The sequence below is a fragment of the Mauremys mutica genome, chromosome 3 (genome assembly GCF_020497125.1).
Source record: "Mauremys mutica isolate MM-2020 ecotype Southern chromosome 3, ASM2049712v1, whole genome shotgun sequence".
NCBI classification, from domain to species: Eukaryota; Metazoa; Chordata; order Testudines; family Geoemydidae; genus Mauremys; species Mauremys mutica.
In genome coordinates this window covers 183,364,691-183,386,763 of record NC_059074.1, presented here as the reverse complement: position 1 = coordinate 183,386,763, position 22,073 = coordinate 183,364,691, and the positions used below count along the sequence as shown (strand labels likewise).

General features: G+C 41.4%; 1 protein-coding gene across 2 annotated transcripts in view; it reads left to right on the top strand.

Moving 5' to 3' along the window:
- The window catches only part of PPP1R21 (protein phosphatase 1 regulatory subunit 21), an 81,151-nt gene that overhangs the window by 32,442 nt on the left and 26,636 nt on the right, over positions 1-22,073 (top strand). For both annotated transcript variants that reach the window (XM_045010122.1, XM_045010123.1), the window contains exons 5-13: positions 1,777-1,941; positions 2,050-2,108; positions 3,270-3,364; positions 8,334-8,386; positions 11,806-11,955; positions 17,322-17,423; positions 17,510-17,598; positions 20,868-21,004; positions 21,908-22,000. In XM_045010122.1, coding sequence (XP_044866057.1) covers positions 1,777-1,941; positions 2,050-2,108; positions 3,270-3,364; positions 8,334-8,386; positions 11,806-11,955; positions 17,322-17,423; positions 17,510-17,598; positions 20,868-21,004; positions 21,908-22,000 — 943 coding nt within the window. The remainder of the gene's footprint in view (positions 1-1,776; positions 1,942-2,049; positions 2,109-3,269; positions 3,365-8,333; positions 8,387-11,805; positions 11,956-17,321; positions 17,424-17,509; positions 17,599-20,867; positions 21,005-21,907; positions 22,001-22,073) is intronic.

Here is a 22,073-nt window from a genome sequence, read left to right as displayed (position 1 = left end):
ATTAATCGGGGAGGGGAGAGGGGGAGCCGGGGCCCGCCCTCTACTCCAGGCTCCAGCCCAGGGACCTTAAGAGTAGCAGCTATGGTAGTTGACTTTTTTTTGAAGTAGGACGTGTACAATTCCCTGGGCCACTTCCCCACAGCAGTCTCCACTTCCTTAATATCTACTTCACTGTTACCTCAGGATCTCCTTCCTTGCGCCTGATATGGTTTGTACTGCTTAGTTCCTCCAACAGCATGGCTTGCTCCTGACACATGCTCAACTGACTAACTGGGAGGCTCTTAACTAGTTTCAGCCAGCCCCTAATTGGCTTCAGGTGTCCCAATCAACTTAGTTATCTTCCCTGCCTTCTGGAAAGATCTTAATTAGCCCCAGGGAGTAGCCGTCATTTACTTATTCTGTTAACAGGGATTTGTTTAGCCTGGAGCTAATATATCTGTCTCCCACTACTTTTCTATAGCTGTCTGGCCTTGCCCCATCAAAAACAAACACACACACACACATTTTAAACAAACAATTTAATACTATACACAGAAAAGATGATTGTGAAGTTTGGTTGAGGTGGTGGAGTCAGAGGGTGAAATATTTCTCAGGGAATGCCTTAGTGCTGAATGATGAACTAGCACTCGGCTGAGCCCTCAAGGTTTAATACATTGTTGTCAATGTAGCCTAACACTCTACAAGGCAGCACAAATGGAGAGAGGGGAGACAGTATGGCAGACAGAGAGACACACCCTGTGTGTGTGTGTGTGTGTGAGAGAGAGAGACATGCGCATTGCCCCTTTAAGTACTCTGACGCCACTCTACATTGCCTTTTTAAGTAGATCAGTAAGTTGAAACAGCAGCTGCTGCTAGCAAGCTCCCTCCATCCTGAGCCCTGTTGTGTCTCCCCCCACCCTGCTCTATGGAGATGGGGTAAGCGGGGAGCAGGAGCAGGCGGGAGGGGGAAGCCCTGACATTAACACCTCTCTTCTCTCTTTCCACTCTTCCTCCCAGCAAGCAGGAGGCTCTCGGTAGCAGCTCCAAGGCAGAGGGCAGAAGCAGCACATAGCAGTGAGGGGAGGGACAGCTGAACTGCCAGCAATTGATAGCCTGCTGGGCGGCTGCCGCACAGGGAACTTAGGGGAATGGGGAGCTGATAGGGGGGCTGCTGGTCTACTCTGGTTCCAAGCCCCCACCAGCCAGCTGCAATGGGCTGTTCTTTCTGCAAGCGGTGGACAAAGCAGGCAGCTGCCGAACAACATTATAAGGGAGCATTGCGCAACTTCAAACGAGCATGTTCTTTAATTGATCAGCAATGTAACAACGAAACAACATTAACCGAGATGACTTTAAGTGAGGAGTTGCTGTACTTGCTGACAGGTATTTTGAAATAAATTACCAAAATAATTGAAACTGGTATGATTATGTAGTTATTTTGACAAATAAAATTTGCAGAATTTTTTAAAATGTTGTGTGCAGAATTTTTAATTTTTTGGTGCAGAATTCCCCCAGGGTTATTTTTTGAAGCTGCTACATTCTGAATAGTGTATTACAGTACTATGGACAATGCTCCTTTAGTGTTCCAAGATTTATAGTCCTCATGAGGCAGTCTGATGATATGTTGATGAGGGCCACATAAGTGACTACACAGAGTAAAGCAGCATAAGAAACTATAGCTTGTAAAAATCTGCCTTCAGTAGTAAGAGTCTATGGTGTCCATATGAATTGACATAACTTACAGTATTGGATTAAAAGGAATATTTCAGATAAGAAAATTCCTTTTCTCATTTGTAGTTCTTTGAAGCAGATGAGCAGCACAAACGTTTGGAAGCTGAGCTGAAAAATAGACTTGAGGTTTTGGAAACAGATGCTGCCCAGCATCAAGCAGTGGTGGATAGTTTAACCCGGAAATACATTGATACTATAGAAAAACTGCAGAATGATAAAACCAACTTAGAAGTAAGTTTTACAATCGTACTTACTAAAATGCCTAAAAAGTTTTACAAATAATACATGCAAAAATGTTATAGTACTTACATTGTGGGGTTCTGTTCTTTTTGCATAAAGATCAAGTCTCAGACACTAGAAAGAGAAGCTAAGGAATGTAGATTTCGAGCAGAAGAATGGTAAGTTCTTATGTTAAAAATAAATTTTCTTTAATTTTTCTTAAAGTAAACCAACCAGAGAAGTGATTGCTCTGCATTGCTACAGCAATTGAATACAGCCATATACACTCATTCTGGTAAAACCGAGAGTTACTTAGTGCTCTGTTAGTTTCATGTCACAAGTAACAGTAGTACATGGGTATCGCAGCCACTTTGATTTTATCTAGGAAAAGGAAAGAAATTGATCTACATGTTGATCAGCTACTGTGTTCTCCTAGAGATCTCTGTATCCATCCTCTATATCTGACAAGAAAGCAGCTTTTGCACATGTTAAAATCCTGTTACGCAGAGCTCTTTAGTTCAGTGTTCTTTCTTCAGCAAGAATGCTAGGTAGTTGTAAAAAACTGTAAAGCTTGTGAAAAATTGTGGAATTGTTTACAGAAGTAAGTTATTGATGTGTGTACAATGTCTAAGTAGAATCTTTTACTCTACAGTATGAGCAATGATCAATGTTTGTCTCATAGACTTGTCTTTATAAAATTCATAACAGCTATTAGATTTCAGTCGAATAAAATACAGGTGAGTAGAAATATGAATAATTATTTTTACAGAGCTCTTTGCTTTGCAGCTTAGGCTACTAGGTTATCAGCACTAAATATAGGACTCTGAAATGCTTGTGGCTCTTCTGTAACAATTATGCAACAAATAAATATACTTTGTAGCTACCTGAATTATCCACCACTCACTCACTGTGGGGTGAAACAATACAGGTTGTTTTCTGACTTGGAGAAGTAAAAGGATCCTAAATGTGACATACTTTGGAACTGAATTAAGTTTTCATATAGTATATGTAATACAGTTTAGAAATAATGTAAAGATTACTTTGACAATAAATTGACTCTTGGAATGCAACATGGTTATTCAGCTCTCTGGCTTTCTGTGCACTTCTCATTGTATTGAGAGGGGGAAATGAAGAACTTGAAAATCCTGATCACCATAAATGTCAGTCCTGCTGTGCCTATCCTGTGTCTCTTTACTCATATTGCGATCTGTTTCACTCTTTTAAAAACTCTGGAAAAATGTGGACAGTATTTGAACATGGGACCACAGCTGAAGGTACAACTGAGATGTTATTGATTTACTTAAACAAGGTTTGTAATGTTATCCTGTTTTTCTACCCAGCCAGCAGCAGTTAAAGAACCTTCATGCAGATTTGGGTAGGCGATTGGATGACTCTGTATGCATAATCAATGAAAAAGTACCTTTCAATGACACAAGTAGGTATTTCATTGATTCCCCCCTCCCCTAAAAAAGAAAGAAACATTCAGTCTTAATTTGGGCATTCCTGTGGAAAAAGTGACCACCTTGTGAATTAAACAGATATTAGGCCCAAAAACCCCCAGGAAACTGAACTCTCTCTCATTACAGCTACTTGTAATGGTGCATTAATGATGCTCGATATATTTAATGTTTAGTTGGCACTTCTGTTCTAACTTAAAGACCACTAAATATATAAATACAACTTAAAGCTCTATAGAGGGTGTCTTAAACTCTCCTATAACCTACCATCTGATCAACTTAATTTGGACAGAATATTATAAAAAGAGAGGGTAATTCTGTTAATTAATCAAGGCCCTTCCATGGATGGATCTTTAGGCGGTCATATCCAAGAGGGTTCTATCAGGCAAGGAGAGTACAGTTGTTAACATAGGTTATTGCTTAGATGGGAGGAGGGTACTATCTGGAAAAAAATCTCCATGTCAAGTGGCAGTTTCTCAAATGTATAATGGCCTTTCTTGAGGATCCCATGGGAAAACTTAATGCTTGGTTAAAGCCCAGCAACAAAGGCAAATCTAAACTGAACTCTGCATATCCCAAGTAAGGTCCTAATTTCTCAGATTCTCTAGCATATCCAGCAGTGGGTTTCTTCCTTTCTCCTAGGAATGTGGAGACAGGTAAGACGATGAACCGGGACTGGGCAGGTTTAGGACTACATTTCTCTCTTGACACTACCCACAATTCTCTGCTTCCCGGTAGAGCAAATAGCAGGAAGCAGCCCTCTGTTTTTACTTTTTAAGATGGCTTTTATCCCTCCATGTCCAGATATTCAGCCTAACTCTCTGTCTGCTGAAAAAATACTTCGGGATTTTGACATGGAATTTGACCTGAGTCAGCCTGCCCCTTCTCTTCCCTTTCCCGACCCCATCTGCTGCAAAGTGGCCAAAAAGAATAAGGAGAGGGTCAGGGTCAGAAAGTGCTCAGCTTCTGCATCTCTCCTGTAGCTTCATGTTAAGGGAAAGTTGGAATGCTTTGCCAGGCTCCCCAGCAGAAGGGACAGAGCCCAGGCAAGCAGAGAAGGGCAGAATTGTCCTAGAATGTTTTGGAGGATTCTCATCCCATTCTAGGCAATGTACAGTCTGGGTCACAAAGGGCTACTTGGGCAGGCAACAGGATACCCTCTGTTCCCTATAGAGGAGGTCTTAGTGCAGAAGAGCCTGAAGAGAGTGAGGAGAAGAAGCAGCAGCAGCAGTAGTAACAGAATTGCATTGAAGGGCTTTTACCTGTCCTTTGAGCCATCATCCACAGTGGAACAAGTAATGGGCTTAGCAAAGTTAGCTCTCCAAACCTTGAAGTCAGGCTATACAGACTGCCAGGCTCTCTAGCTCCTCAGCAGCCTTGTGGGAAATTTGCTGAGGAACTGGTGACCTGGCTCCTCAACAGCTGTGTTTGTGGGCTGCCACAGGTTAGTGGGATGTCCAGGAGATGGGAGCCCTTGCTTCCATGATCCCCAGTAGCTTGTCTGGTGTGTTGCCATGAAGCCAGAGTTCCCAGGGAACATATTTTGTTTTGGAAACACCAAAACATTCACTCAGTGGGGACATTTTGGTGTTTCTGTAATGAAATGTATTACAGAAATTCATTTCCTGCAAAAATTTTTGCAGGGTTTTGGCCTTTTATCCTGATTTGGGGGACCCATTTTTTCCCAAAAACCTTAGTTTTTTTTCAGAGGTGAAATTCACTTTCCTGCCCAGTCTATTGCTTATTCACCATCTCACTGCTCTTCGAAAACAGTTCTGGCCTTGCTCTCCCACATCAGTGTTGCCAAAGCTAAAATCAGTTCTTGCTCCCTTTAACGTTTGGACACAAGATATGTTTGCCATGTGTTTCTCTCTTTAACACCTACATGTTCTTCTTTCTGAGGTCTGAGATATCTTTGCTGGTTGGGCTGCCAACATGTGACATTAAGCCTACAAGGGGATCTTAGAGTTTTCCCTCATAATTTCTCTTTTCTCGTGAGATTAGGATTCATTAATCTTGGATCCAGTTCTTGCTCTTCAGAACAAACAAATGTGACCTTCATGACAGTTCCTCACATTTATCACCAGCAAAAAATAAACAAGTTTGTCAAGTATAAATAATATAAAAAGGACAGTGCATAAGTTGCTTTGAAATACATTTTTTCCTCTTCCTGTGCATATTGACCTAAAGTATGGATCTCTTCAATTAAATTTTCATATATATTGATTTCAATTACAACCCAGAATACAAAGTATGCAGTACTCACTTTATATTTATTTTTTATTACAAGTATTTGCACTGTAAAAAAAACAAGAATAGTATTTTTCAATTCCCCTAATACAAGTACTGTAGTGCAATCTCTTTATCATGAAAGTTGAACTTACAAATGTAGAATTATATACAAAAAATAACTGCATTCAAAAATAAAACAATGTAGAACTTTAGAACCTGCAAGTCCACTCAGTCTTTCTTCTTGTTCAGTCAATCACTCAGACAAACAAGTTTGTTTACATTTTCAGGAGATAATGCTACCCGTTTCTTGTTTACAATGTCACCTGAAAATGAGAACAGGCGTTCTCATGGCACTGTTGTAGCTGGCGTTGCAAGATATTTATATGCCAGATGCGCTAAAGATTTATATGTCCCTTCATGCTTCAACCACCATTCCAGTGGACATACGTCCATGCTGATGATGGGTTCTGATTGATAACAGTCCAAAGCAGTGTGGACCGACGCATGTTTATTTTCATTATCTGAGTCAGTTGCCACCAGCAGAAGGTTAATTTTCTCTTTTGGTGGTTCAGGTTCTATAGTTTCCTCATCAGAGTGTTGCTCTTTTAAGGTTTCTGAAAGCATGTTCTACAGCTCGTCCCTCTCAGATTTTGGAAGGCACTTCATATTCTTAAACCTTGGGTCAAGTACTGTAGCATCTTTCGAAATCTCACATTGGTACCTTCTTTGCATTTTGTTAAATCTGCAGTGAAAGTGTTCTTAAAATGTGCTGGGTCATCATCCGAGACTGCTATAACATGAAATACATGGCAGAATGTGGATAAAACAGAGCAGGGGATATACAATTCTGCCCCAAGGATTTCAGTCACAAATTTAATTAATGCATTATTCTTTTAATGAGCGTCATCAGCATGGAAGCATGTCCTCTGGAATGGTGGCTGAAGCATGAAGGAGCATACGAATTTTAGCATATCTGGCACGTAAATTCCTTGCAATGCTGGCTACAAAAGTGCCATGCAAATGCCTCACTTTCTGGTGACATAGATAAGAAGAGGGCAGCATTATCTCCTGTAAATGTAAACAAACGTGTTTGTCTTAGCGATTGGCTGAACAAGAAATAGCACTGAGTGAACTTGTAGGCTCTGAAGTTTTACATTGTTTTGTTTTTTAGTGCAGTTATGTAACAAAGTCTACATTTGTAAGTTGCACTTTCACAACACAGAGATTGTACCACGGTACTTGTATGAGGTGAATTGAAAAATACTATTTCTCTTGTTTATCTTTCACAGTGCAAATATTTGTAATCAAGAATAATATACCTTATATACTTGTTCATAAGTCGAATTTTTTTAGTAAAAAAGGGAAGCACCAGAGTAGGGGGTCGGCTTATGAATAGGTATAGAGAGGGAGAGGTGGGACACAGCCCCTCCCCCCAGCAGAGGGAGCAAGAAGGGGCAGCAGAGCCAGAAGGGAAGAAGCAGGGCCAGAGTCTCTCCGCTTCTGGCTAGGCTGCTCTCCCCCCAGTCGTGCCACTCGGCACTGCCCCCCAGAGCGGGCTGTGGCCGTGCCACCTGGTGTAGCGGCACAAACAGCAACCTTCCACTTTTGCAACTAGTTGCAGTTTCTGCCACACAAACTTGAAGGTTACTGGGCATGCTCAGTTCGGGTGAGCATGCTCAGTGCACCCAAAGTAGGGAACTGGGAGAGGGAGCTTTTTGTGTCGTCACACCGGCCCTCCGGAACACGTTGCGGCCGCACTGCCCGGTCTGGCTGCGGTCACTCTGCCCAGCCTGCCGCAGCAGCTCCAGCCAGGCCAGAGACATCCTCCCCAGATAAGGTGGTAAGGGATGGCATGGGGAGTGTGTCCGGGTCCTGGGCTAGGGGTGGGGTCATGTAGGGGGTGGTCGCAGGGGTTACTCCCTTGACCCCCAGCTTCTACCCCCCAAAACAGTTTCCCACTACTTGCTATCCCAGCCTGTCAGGGTAAGCAGCTGGTGCACCGGGACACTTTTGTTTACTTAGGTTTACCTCCTTGCCTGTGGACACTGGAGGTAAACTATCTCAGCCCACCAGCGGCTTATCCTGATAGCCTGGGAGCCAAAGTTTGCCGACCCCTGAATTATAGGGTCGGCTTATGAACGAGTCATAAAATTTGTCCATTTTTACTTACCCCCTCCCCCCCACCCCCAAGATGGATATCAGCTTATAAACGAACCGGCTTATGATCGAGTATATACGGTACACTTTGATTTGAATTACAACACAGAATACTATATATATATAAAAATGTAAAATCAGCCAAAATATTTAGTACATTTCAGTTGGGATTCTGTTGTTTAACAGTGCAGATAATTTTTTTGAGTTAATCGTATGAGTTAATTGTGATTAATCGACAGCCCTGTTAAAAACCATTAAAAATCCAGATTTAGATTGGAAGTACCATTTCAGCCACAACTTGGTCACAGTAATGATGCTAATGTGGGGATATTCATTGTGACTATTTCTAAAGTCAAATGATTTTTTGTTCAGGTATATACTGTTTAGTATCAGCTACAATTTTTTTGTCAAATCTGTAAAATTTATTTTAAACTCAGTGACATTGTGGTAATGCAGACATTAAATTTAGCAGATTTCATTGTTAGACTGTCACAAGAATTTAATGTAAAAACACGACTCCATTATTTGTATGTGTAACTGTCAATTTTTGGTTTGTAGGATCTAGTCAATATAATGCTCTTAATGTACCATTACACAATAGAAGATGTCAGGTAAGTAATAACCTTACATGGCTTATGGGGGAGGGATAGCTCAGTGGTTTGAGCATTGGCCTGCTAAACCCAGGGTTGTGAGTTCAACCCTTGAGGGGGCCACTTAGGGATCTCAGGCAAAAATCAGTACTTGGTCCTGCTAGTGAAGGCAGGGGGCTGGACTCAATGACCCTTCAAGGTCCCTTCCAGTTCTAGGAGATAGGTATATCTCCAATTATATAATTGTATAACTGTAAAAGTCTATTGTTTTTTTACATAAATGAAATGTGAATGTTCAAGACAAAAATGTAAATATCCTATTGAGCCTGACACTGAGCAATAAGCCAGCAGGCTGTTTTGGCTGCACTGCTTTTATTATTACACTTCAGTGCAATTCCCTCCTCAAATCCTCTTTATTTTACAAAAGCGCAGGTCATTCAAGTTCCACTGCTGTGTTCTGGGCAGGCCAATTGAAGGAGTGCTATGTTGCCCAGAGGCCCCACCTTCATGTATCATAAAGTTCTGGATCAGAGCAAGTCCACCTGTAGTTGACTGGTGGTTATATCGCTATTGTGTTTTGCTGGTGCTTTTGCTGAGGATGTGGGCTGACGCTGCTTCCATGGCTCTGCTAGGGTCATGGAAGGGAAGAGGAGTCACTGGATGTAGTATTAAGTATCAGAGGGGTAGCTGTGTTAGTCTGGATCTGTAAAAGTAGCAAAGAGTCCTGTGGCACCTTATAGACTAAAAGATGTGCTAAAGGAGTTGGCGGATTTGATTGCAGAGCCATTAGCCATTATCTTTGAAAACTCATGGTGAACGGGGAGGTCCCGGATGACTGGAAAAAGGCTAATGTAGTACCCATCCTTGAAAAAGGTAAGGAGCAGGATCCGGGGAGCTACAGGCCAGTCAGCCTCACTTCAGTCCCTGGAAAAATCATAGAGCAGGTCCTCAAGGAATCAATTCTGAAGCACTTAGAGGAGACAAAAGTGATCAGGAGCAGTCAGCATGGATTCACCAAGGGCAAGTCATGCCTGACTAACCTAATTGCCTTCTATGAGGAGATAACTGGGTCTGTGGATGAGGGGAAAGCAGTGGATGTGTTATTCCTTGACTTTAGCAAAGCTTTTGATATGGTCTCCCACAGTATTCTTGCCAGCAAGTTAAAGAAGTATGGGCTGGATGAATGGACTGTAAGGTGGATAGAAAGCTGGCTAGATCGTCGTGATCAACGGCTCCATGTCTAGTTGGCAGCCGGTTTCAAGCGGAGTGCCCCAAGGGTAAGTCCTGGGGCCGGTTTTGTTCAATATGTTCATTAATGATCTGGAGGATGGCGTGGACTGCACTCTCAGCAAGTTTGCAGATGACACTAAACTTGGTGGAGTGGTAGATACGTTGGAGGGTAGGGATAGGATACAGAGGGACCTAGACAAGTTAGAGGTTTGAGCCAAAGGAAACCTGATGAGGTTCAACAAGGACAAGTGCAGAGTCCTGCATTTAGGACGGAAGAATCCCATTCACTGTTGCAGACTAGAGATCGAATGGCTAGGAAGCAGTTCTGCAGAAAAGGACCTAGGGGTTACAGTGGACGAAAAGCTGAATGAGTCAACAGTGTGCCCTTGTTGCCAAGAAGGCTAATGGCATTTTGGGTTGTATAAGTAGGGGCATTTCCAGCAGATCGAGGGATGTGATCATTCCCCTCTATTCAGCACTGGTGAGGCCTCATTTGGAGTACTGTGTCCAGTTTTGGGCCCCACACTACAAGAAGGATGTGGATAAATTGGAGAGAGTCCAGCGGAGGGCAACAAAAATGATTAAGGGGCTGGAGCACATGACTTACGAGGAGAAGGTGAGGGAACTGAGATTGTTTAGCCTGCAGAAGAGAAGAATGAGGGGGGATTTGATAGCTGCTTTCAACTACCTGAAAAGGGGTTCCAAAGAGGATGGATCTAGACTGTTCTCAGTGGTAGAAGATGACAGAACAAGGAGTAATGGTCTCAAGTTGCAGAGGGGGAGGTTTAGGTTGGACATTAGGAAAAACTTTTTCACTAGTAGGGTGGTGAAGCACTGGAATGGGTTACCTAGGGAGGTGGTGGAATCCCCTTCCTTATAGGTTTTTAAGGTCAGACTTGACAAAGCCCTGGCTGGGATGATTTAGTTGGGTTTGATCCTGCTTTGAGCAGGGGGTTGGACTAGATGACCCCCTGAGGTCCCTTCCAACCCTGAGATTCTATGATTCTATGACGTATTGGAGCATGAGCTTTCGTGTGTGAATGCATGCATCTGACGAAGTGGGTATTCACCCACAAAAGCTCATGCTCCAATACATCTGTTAGTCTATAAAGTGCCACAGGACTCTTTGCTGGCTGTAGTATGAAGGTTCCTGATTACAGCATGCAGGGATTCCTTTAGAAAGATTGCTATGACTGCCCTCTGCTCTTCAGGAGCCTCTCTGAAGAGAATGGGCTCACTGTCTCTGTGGACGTAGCCAAGCTGGGAGTGAATGGATGGCTGTCACTGGCCTGTTTTGTGATGAAGATAGTCTAGCTCCAGGCAATTGCTGAGTGGTAGGGTCTGGCTGAACCAGTACTTGAAGTGACCTCCCTTTTTGGGCTGTGGGAATATGGTGTCTGTCAATCTGACCCTGCCTCTGGTACAGAAGCAGACCCATACTGGTTGGTCACTAATCTACAGTCTTGAAAATCTGTTTTCAGGGCAGATTTTTGCACTTGTAGTTTTATTGCATTAATGAGGTTCTACTGTAATTGCACCGATTGAAATACACAGGGGACACCAAAATAGGAGGAGGAGAGTGGAGTGTTTGGGTAAGTTAGGGAAATAGACAATAAAAAGAAATGTATGAGGTATTATATCTGGGGAGACGTAACAAACAGTGAAAATTTATAACAAATTTTGTCCAGACAGGGCAGAATAAGGAAAAAAAACAAAAACATGGGGTGGTTGTAATAAATTGTGAAGGTAGGGTCACAGGATACATCTACAGCAAAGCACCACCAGAAAGCTAGGTTACATGAAAAAGAATATACTGTCTTAAGTTAAAGACTTCCTTAAGCTATTCAGAAAATTGGTACAGCAAAATTCTGGTGCAATGCTGCATGGTATAAAAGCATTCTGTATCTTTCTTAGAGTGGTATTCTGCAATTCCAGATGCTTTTGTTGTCCCACCGCACAACACATTAAAACCCACATTTTAAAACATGGTAAACATTAAAACCATATATGCTGATCTCTGGATACAGTCCTGTCCTGTCCTTCAGGCAGAAAGATCTAATTCACAATAGGGTATCAAACTTGATAGGAGTTACAGATAATAAAAACTGTTCTTGTCCCATCTAATTATAAGCAGTGTTGTTTTAAGGTCTCAATTTAAATAAATTGTATTTGTAACTGAAATATACCAACAGTAACTGTTTGTGTTAAAGCTGAAGTTGCGGGACATTGCTGGTCAGGCTTTGGCTTTCGTTCAGGATCTTGTGACAGCACTTCTGAACTTTCATACTTACATGGAACAGAGAGTCCAGATTTTTCCCATTGATTCTGCCACTGATACTATATCGCCATTAAATCAGAAGGTAAACTTATTTTTTTCAGTTAATATTGTACAGAAACTTGATTACCTTATATTTTGGCCTGTTCCTCATGGGAAACACCTTATTCTTCCCTTATTGGAGCAACATTAATAATTTCTGAAGGAGTAGTCTTTCTTCGGAGGGTCATTGCTGTGACAGGAATCCTTTGGGTGCAGGAGAGGGGATGGTTGTAGAGAATCCTATTTTTCCCCCTCCATGTGCCTTCACTACATGAGCATTACAATAGTCAAAACAAGGCTCTGCTAGAAGCATAGAAGCCAACCTAATTGCATTTGCGTTTATTAAATGAGCCAGCAGATTACCTTCAAATATCTAAGTATTACACTGTCTGAGAGCTGTCCTTTCTTTTAGAATATTTTGAGAGATGGAGGAACATGAGGATGAGAAGAATGTGAGGAACAGAGAAAGGCCTAGTTAACTGTATACCTTTACATCTCTGTAATGGGAAACTAAAAGGGAATATTAAAGGTGGAAATGTTATGGGTCACATACGATTACCTTTTGAACTCTGTTCCCAAGTTATTCATTGTCTTACTGTCTGATCCTGGGCTATCTGTCTGTTTAACCATCCTTAATGTTCTAGAGGGATTATAAAGCTTTTTATCCGTACAGTGCTTTGAGCTATTCTTAGGGCTTGTCTACACTGGCAGTTTACAGCGCGGCAACTTTCTCATGCAGGAGTGTGAAAAAACACCCCACTGAGCACAGCTAATTTCAGCGTTGTAAAGTGCCAGTGTAGACAGTGCCCCTCATGGAGGTGTTTTTGTTTGTTTTTTTTTAAACCATGACCACACAAGCCACGTTAAAGCGCTGCCATGGCAGACTAGCCCTTAGATGGAAGCAGCTGTGGAAGGGGTTGTATAGAAAAAATTAATACTACCTGCAATGAAATCTTTTCCTACAGCATAATACATTGTTCAGAGTTGTTGAGCGTATTCCATGTGATTGCCTGTTTCTTTCTATGGGACAAAGCTTAGAAAAGAACTTTGTCTACCCACACTTTGCTGTAACCCAGAGCTGTCACTGCTCTGAGATGTTGGATCTAGACTTTCAGTGCCCAGAATAGCACTTAAATGGTTGGACAACCCAGTTTACTTTTGGCTACTGTAATTGTGGAAGGCTTTTCCATTCTTTAGCCTTCTTATCTAATGGTTTGGACTTCTAATATATTCCAAATTATTTAGCTTGGGTACTAAGCTAAAAGTTATCAACTTCTCCACTCTCAAGTTCGCTAATACTGTTGCTAGTACTATTAATTAAATAGCTCTGCACGTCGAGCTACAAGAATTAACTTTTTAGTAATTGGTTCTGTGGTAGATTTCAGGAGCAGAACAGAAAATCAATTAAAAAGTCAGACACTTTTAACATCTGATTTACTTGCATTCCTCTATGTACAGTGCAGTGTTAATTTTAACTTCCAAAGTGCAGTTGTACTCTGAAAAGTGACTGTGCGGTAATAGCACAATCTTGTATAGATCTGGTCCCTTTGTATGTTCAGTGCCATATCTACTGACTTAAATGACAAATTCTTCCGTTTTACAAATCCTTATAGCACTGCAGAGGCAACACAGCTGAGTGTGTAAGCTGTTTGTACTTGGTCTTCTACATCCCAAGAATTGTTGACATTCCAGTCACTTACACCTATGCAAACACATTGAAGAGCAAGACACTATACCGGTATCTTTGGGGGCTTAGTGCCCCACAGAACTTTCCTTGGTGGTGGTATGATGGCAGATATGACCCAGCTTGAATCTGAGTCCATAGTGAATTTGTAGAGCTGGCTATAGGAAAAGAAACTCATTTTTACTTGTGAATTGAACACATTTGGTTTGAAAATCATTGAAACACAAAATTGCATTTCGCAATAGCCCCTTGTCTAAAATTGCTGTGCAGAGCAGATCTGCATAATTCAATTTAAGTGAATTTAGTAGTTGTGTAAGTATCCAGCTGGACAGTTATGAAGCCTGATATTATATTTTATCCACACAACAGACATGGCGTGGGCAATGGCGATGTAAACTATCTCAAACTGTTCACAATTGGCACCTCTGGGTACTACTGCAATGCTGTGACCGGGGTCCTAGTGGGGAGCCAGCTGTGGTCACTCAATTAGGGTGAACTGCAAAGAATGAGGCAGACAATCCCCAAAAAGCTGGTGGATATTCCAATACTTAGATTCACCAAACCAGCACAAACAGCTTCTTTATTACTTTACTGGTTACTCAGAAGTCCAAACAACACAGTTCCCTTAAAGTGATCCAGCCTCAGGCTCCCATCCAGGTACCCACAGCAAATATGATGAAAATTTCTGTAAATCTTATTTCATCATATAAAAGAACAGGTTCTACCAATCCCAAAGGATCGGACACATTACCTCCCAGGTTAATGAATGTTTCAGATCTTACCCAAATACACGCTACAGCCAATTCTTATTAACTAAACTAAAATTTATTAAAAAACGAGAGAGAGAGAGTATGGTTAAAAGATCAATATACATAAAGACATGAGTTCAGTCTATTGAGGTTCAGATTCATAGCAGAGATGGTGAGTTTCATAGTTGCAAAGAGTTCCTTTAAAATTCAGTTCATAGGTTATAGTCCAATGTCCAAATCTCATATTCAGGCATACCAGCATAACTTGAGACCTCAATCTTGTGACTCAAACTTCCCCTGATGAAGTGTAAGCAGATCTGAGATGACAGAGGGTATGGCTACACTGATGAGTTGCAGCGCTGGAAAGCCTCCACCAGCGCTGCAATTAGTAAGTGGCCACACCTGCAGGGCACTTCCAGCGCTGCAACTCCCTGGCTGCAGCGCTGGCCGTATACCTCACTCAGCATGGGGAATAAGGATTCCAGCGCTGGTGCTGCAGCGCTGGTCATCAAGTGTGGCCACACACCAGCGTTGTGATTGGCCTCCAGGGTATAAGGATGTATCCCAGAATGCTTTTATAAATTACTCTTTGTTTTGTTATGCAGCCTCTCTTTGTTTTGTTGTGAACGAGCTCCACGCGGAGCTCCGTTGCCGCTGCTGCTTATCTAAAAAACAAACAGAGCTCCTGTTTGCTGTGATCATCTGTACCTGGCTGTAAACAATCAAATGAGAGGCAGGCAGGGAGCGAATGAAACAGCGGGGAGTCGTGTTGGCTGCAGGCTGTTTGCAATTAAGAGTTCAGACTAAGGGGTCGGAAACATGTTCTGATTTTTCAAGGCAGGAAGCTAAACACACAGTGTTGGCTCCAAAAACCCCCCTCTCTCCCCCCGCTCCCTGTCACACTAGACCCCACTCCACCCCCCTCTTTTGAAAAGCATGTTGCGGCCACTTGAACGCTGGGATAGCTGCCCATAATGCATCACTCCCAACAGCGCTGCAAATGTGGCCACACACCAGCGCTGGTAGCTGTGAGTGTGGCCACACACCAGCGTTGGCCCCGCACAGCTGGATGACCAGCACTGCAAACTACCAGCGCTGCAAACCGTAAGTGTAGCCATACCCAGAATCAGGACCCAAGAATCTTTTATACAATTTCATGTCCTCTTTGGCAAGTTGGGAGTTCCTCAGGGAACACAAGGTAATTAGGATGACTCTGAATGATGTCCATCAGGATACTTAGCTATAGCAATTAACATAAGGCCATTTGCTTGTTCCTCCACCATTCACAGTACATTCCAAAGAGAGATGAATACCAAGATATCCCGTGTTTACAATTCATTTAAATGATAGGATCTTCTTTTGACCTCTGAATTATCAGAATACAGCATAGACAGGGACTGTTGATTACATTGTCCACCCTACTCATACATATATAAATACACAAAAACACAATCATTATCTCCCCACATGTCTTCTGTGGGTTACTTATTTTGCAGGATGTTTAACCCTTTCTAGCCACGAGTCACAAATGCAAACTTTTAAATGAATAAAATCCGATTTCTTAGTGAAGAGTTGGCCCTTCTTGATAGAGATTCATCTTAATCAACACTTTTGGAAATTGTTGTTAGCAGGGAAAGGTGCCTCCACGTGGTACAAACTGATAACTCAAATCACTGCTGCTATTTGAGCCTTCAGTTTCTAATAGAGTCTCTGATCCAGTAGTTTAGGTGTTTGGTTTTTTTTGTTTGTTTGTTGTTTTTGGTTTTTTCTGTCCTCTGAGCCTTTTCTGTGACCTGGTCTTATTCTCACCCTTTCGTGGTCTAATTGTTGCAATACACTCTTGTTTCCAGTTCTTCCTCTGTGGCTCTCCCAACAGTTCAGTATCTCATGTCAAAGCTTCTCCTGAAGCTTTCTTTTATTATCTATCTGCTTGACAAGTGTGATCTCAGTTTCTCTACTGAATTGTCTAAAAATGTCCCCCCTCTGTGCTATGGAGTTCTCATAATGTTAGTGTCATGAAGTGGGTTAGCACGCTCTTACTGATGTATTGTCCCCCAACTCCAGGTTTTGTCTGGCACTTTCAAGCTATTCCTAAACTTTCAGAGTAGATGTGGATAGTTCTAGGTTCAAGTATTACTTTTTTCTTTGTGTATTCAGCATCAGACCAGATAGCTCCAAGTCCTGACAATACAACTCGAGAACATTCTGCTTGTGGTACTTCAACATCCTTAGATTTACCAGTTGCCCTTTGTTTAATCCTTTTTTGTTAACATTAGACTACATCACATCACACTTTTATTTTTGTAGGGTCCTTACAATATATCTGGTAGGGGCTTCTAGATGCTACTGCAGTATAAATAATACCTGTGGGTAAATGAAGCCAAATCCTTTTTGGGGGGGGGTAGGGGGGGGAGTTTACTTTGAATTATTATGGCTTCAGTCAGAATTTGTAGAATAAATTGCTTCAAAATTCTGTGTTGTGACTACAGTTGAAAGCCAGTGTTATTCTTATGCATCATCATGGGTTCATAACCTAATAAGAATGCACATCTTAAAAGCACTATTGTTCTAAAGTAGACCTCTTTGGAAGAGAAAGTTATAACACTTTTTTTAAAGGGTTCTTAATGAAGCTTTACTTTTAAGGCAGCTCATTAGTTTTCTGTACGTAAGCTTTAGGGAGATAGAGGTTCTGACTACTGTGCATAGCCATAAAAAATTCCATCTTCCTTTTCTGAGGGGTTTGCTCCAGTATCCCTGACCAGAATTTGCTTTCAGTGTCTTTTCCTCCCCAAAATAGTGCAGGGTCTGGTGCCTTTCAGAGATGGCTGCCCATCAGTAGGGGTGTATACCTTTTGTGAAGCACTTTGGGATCCTTCACAATGAAAAGTGCTATATTAAGGTGAAATATTCATCTGTCAGCTTTGAGCAGTTTGTAATCTTTACTAGCAAGTGCCACTCAAACCTCTTTGTATTCAGTTCTCACAGTATCTTCATGAAAATGCATCCTATGTTCGCCCTCTGGAGGAAGGAATGCTTCACTTGTTTGAGAGTATTACAGAAGATACTGTGACTGTGCTGGTAATATTTTTGATCATATTTTCTCCTGATGAAAAATAAATCATTACTGTGCAAATAGCTTTTAAATCTGGTTATCTTTTTCTTAGGAAACAACTGTGAAATTGAAGGTCTTTTCTGAACATTTAACTTCCTACACATGTTTTCTCAGGAAGATTCTTCCTTATCAGTTAAAAAGGTATTTTCCTCTTGAAATCTGTTAAGAGTTCTAGCTTGTATTACCAACCCCAACTCCTCAAAAGTCATCAGCCCACCTTCAAAACACCATGCAATTGGTTTAAACACGAGATTTTTAAAAAAAAATATTTTAGGGTTTTCTGTGCTTTCTGGCTTTTGAGGCAGTAGGCAGCATTTGGGACACACTTGCCAGGTTTTGCCTGCAACCACGAGGCCTAGAAACTTACATTTGAAAAAAGAAAGCTGAAGTTCTCATGGTCGCAGTCACTGTGAGTTTGAGAAAAATAACAGATATTGTGAATCTTGTGATAAATCCATGAGATTTGGCAACTGTGGAATCACTTTAAGTGAGGTTGTTTACTGAAATAATTGATTTCCTGGGTCTGCCCCAGGCTTGGATATTTGTCATGGAATGCTTATGGCATCTTCGAATTTGCACCTGTAAAACAAAGCCACATGCTTGTCCCCTTTGCAGGTTGTCGTCTTTCTCTCCTTATTCCTGTGCAGATCCTATTTCCTGCCCCATTGGGTGGGTTGGAAGGAGATGGATTGTGCCTTCAAAATAATACCCAAAATTGAGGTATAGGCTAGGAGGTGTGGAAGGAGAGAAAGGTCTTGTCCTACCCCCATCCCCTCCCCCCAAAAATCCTTGATCACTGTGTGGGATGGGGAAGGGACAAATGGATTATCTTCAACTTGATAGGACAGTCCTCTCCCTGCTGATAGTTCTGTAATTTGTCTTCCTGAGAATGCATTTTTTCATTGTTTCCTTGTACTCCAGAAGCTGGATATGAGTCAGCAATGTGCCCTCATTGTCAAGAAGGCCAACGGCATATTGGGCTGTATTAGTAGGAGCATTGCCAGGAGATCAAGGGAAGTGATTATTCCCCTCTATTCGATACTGGTGAGGCCACACCTGGAGTATTGTGTCCAGTTTTGGTCCCCCCACTACAGAAGGGATGTGGACAAATTGGAGAGTCCCGCAGAGGGCAACAAAAATGATCAGGGAGCTGGGGCACATGCTTTATGAGGAGAGGCTGAGGGAACTGGGGTTATTTAGTCTGAAAAAGAGAAGAGTGAGGGGGGATTTGATAGCAGCCTTCAACTACCTGAAGGGGGGTTCCAAAGAGGATGGAGCTAAGCTGTTCTCGGTGGTGGCAGATGACAACAAGAAGCAATGGTCCCAACTTGCAGTGCAGGAGGTCTAGGCTGGATATTAGGAAACACTATTTCACTAGGAGGGTGGTGAAGCACTGGAATGGGTTACCTAGGGAGGTGGTGGAATCTCCATCCTTAGAGGTTTTTAAGGCCCAGCGTGACGAAGCCTTGGCTGAGATGATTTAGTTGGTGTTGGTCCTGCTTTGAGCAGGGTATTGGACTCAATGACCTCCTGAGGTCTCTTCCAACCCCAATAGTCTATGATTCTACTCCCCCCATCTGTCTGTATCCATCTGTTGTCTCTTATTTTATACTTAGATTATAAGACCTTTGTGGCAGGACTGTCTCTATTCTGTTTGTACATTGCCTAGCTCAATGGGGTCCTGGTCCATGCCTGAGGCTACTAGATGCTAAGATACTACAAATAATAAATAAGTCATTAACAGCAACAACAAAAATGAAGCACCATTATGGTGGGTATTGGAAGTGGAAAAACATCTTTTTTCCATTATTCGTAGTTTATGAATAATCTAAAATTGTCTAAAGTACTCCTAGTTGAGCCACATGCTGCGGAAGATCAACACAGCCCTTGTAAAGTGAAATCATGCCTCATCAATCTATCAGGATTCTTTGAGGGTGTCAACAAGAATGTGGACAGGAATGATCTAGTTGATATGGTGTACTTGAACTTTCAGAAAGCTTTGATAAGGTCCCATACCAAAGGCTCTTGAGCAAAGTACGCAGTCATGAGATAAGAGGAAAGGTCATCTCAATGATCAGTGACTGTTAAAACATAAGAAACAGGAGTTAGAAATAAATGGTCAGTTTTCACAATGGAGAGAGGTAAATAGCGGGCTTCCCCAAGGATCTGTACTGGGACCGGTGCTATTCAACATATTCATAAAGATACTTGGAAAAGGGGGTAAGCAGACAGGTGGCAAAATTTTATGATACAAAATTACTCCAGATAGTTAACTCCAAAGCTAACTGCGAAGAGTTACAAAGAGATTTGACAAAATGGCAGATGAAATTCAGTGTTGAGAAATCCAAAGTAATGCACATTGGAAAACATAATCCCAGCTATGCGTACAAAATAAGTGGTAACAACTAATTTAGACCCCATCAGGAAAGAGAACTTGGAGTCATTGTGGATATTTGTCAGAAAACATCTGCTCAGTATGCAGCAGCAATCAACCCCCCCCCCCCCCCCCCCAAAACTAACAATGTTAGGAACCATTAAGAACGGTATCAATAATAAGAAAATATAATGACACTATATAAATCCCTGTTTGCCTATGCCTTGAATACTGCATACAGTTCTGGTAAACCCATCACAAAAAAGATATATTAGAATTGGAAAAGATCTAGAGAAGGGGAACAGAAATGATTAGGGTATGGAACAGATTCCATATGAGGAGAGATTTAAAAAGACTTGGAATGGTTAGTTTAGAAAAGAGACAACTAAGAAGGGGATATGATGGAAGTTTTTATAAAATCATGAATGGTGTGGAGAGAGTGAACAGGCAAGAGTTATTTACCTCTTTATGTAACACAAGAACTGGGGGCAGGGGTCACCCAATGAAATTAATAGGCAGCAGGTTTAAAACAAACACAAGGAAGTACTTCTTCACACAACACACAGTCAACTTGTGGAACTTGTTGCCAGAGAATGTTGTGAAGGCCAAAAGTATAACTGGATTCACAAAAAGAATTAGACAAGTTCATGGAGGATAGATCCATCAATGGTTGTTAGCCAAGGTGGTCAGGGATGCAGTCCCAGACTGTGGGTGTCCCTAAACCTCTGACTGCCAGAAGCTGGGACTGGATGAGATGGGATGGATCACTTAAGTGCCCTATTCTGTTCATTCCCTCTGAAGCACGTGGCATTGGCTGCTGTTGGAAGACAGGGTACTGGGCTAGATGGACCATTGGTCTGACCCACTATGGCCCTTTCTGTGTTCTTATAAAGAAATAAAATTATCAGCCCCTTTTCTTGTTGCTTCTCTGACTCAGAATTTAAACAGCAGCAGAGATGTTTATCCTGTTGATTATGAAAATTTTGCATTTGTTTGGCAAGATATTCACTTTAAAAATAAATTCATATATTCCTAGTTTGGAAGAAGAGTGTGAATCTTCTCTTTGCACAGCTGCTTTAAGAGCCAGGAATCTGGAGTTCCACAATGATATGAAGAAGATTACTGCAGTCTTTGAGAAGTTACACGTATATATTAGTCTTATTGTCTTACCAAGTAAGTGTCCATTATGGCTCCAATCTGTTAGAATATGAAGGATGCTAATGCTTCCTGGTTTTGAATCAACCATATGCAAATATGAAACACAAAAATAAGTCTTAGGGGGACATAATAATGCACTGGCTAAGCGATAGGTGTTATACGTTAAATGCTGTTTGTAGAAAAAAGATGAAATGGGCCATTAGCTTTTGTAGGAACAATTACTTGTTCCTTTATATCTTCTGTAGGCTTTTTAAGCCGGTATGAGAGTATTCAGTCTTCAATTATTAGGTCAGAACCTTCTAGCACTTCCTCATCACCACCAAAACAAACAACTTCCCCCTGTCCCTCACACAAATACAACCCAAACAAATTTATAAGGTATCTTTCTAACTATAGTAGTATGTAAGTGAAACACAAAAAATCACTTAAAATCAGTTTAATGCTGTAAAATAAACATTGAAATATATAGTGGCAAAGTAAAAGAAGCAGCAAATGAGGTGTAACTGATCCTAACATTTACCCTAACATTTAGAGGGGGGGGAGGGGGGAAAGGCTCCTGGTAAAAATAACCATTATCTTGGATAGTAAAGGATATTGCAACAACTGGGTGGATTTCATACTACATGTTGAATTGATTTTTCCAAACCAAAATACTCTGGTGTAATTGCAGTGTCTGAGCAAAATCTAAAAAGTTTAGAAGTCTGAACTTGCTTGTGTTAGCAAAATTCAATTTTAAAAAAAAAAGATTTCATTAATAATTATGGGTCAAGTTCAGTTAACAAGTCTTGCTTCCTCAGTGCTAAAGATAAAACCTGCAAATATTTCCACCATTCAGAAACCAGATAACTTTCAGGGTTTGATTTTTTTTTAAATTGATCATTGAATATAGATTTGTCAACTTTCTTGCATGGTTTTTAGGTATAAAACCAGAAGGGCTGCTTCGGACAAATTACAGTTCAGTATTCACACACATTGCTGCAGGTCTTCATGGATTTCATAATGTTATGAAAGGTGAGAATAAATGAGGGGTAAGCAATTTAAAATGGGCTATATCTTAATTATTGAATGCCTGGTTTTGAAAGTA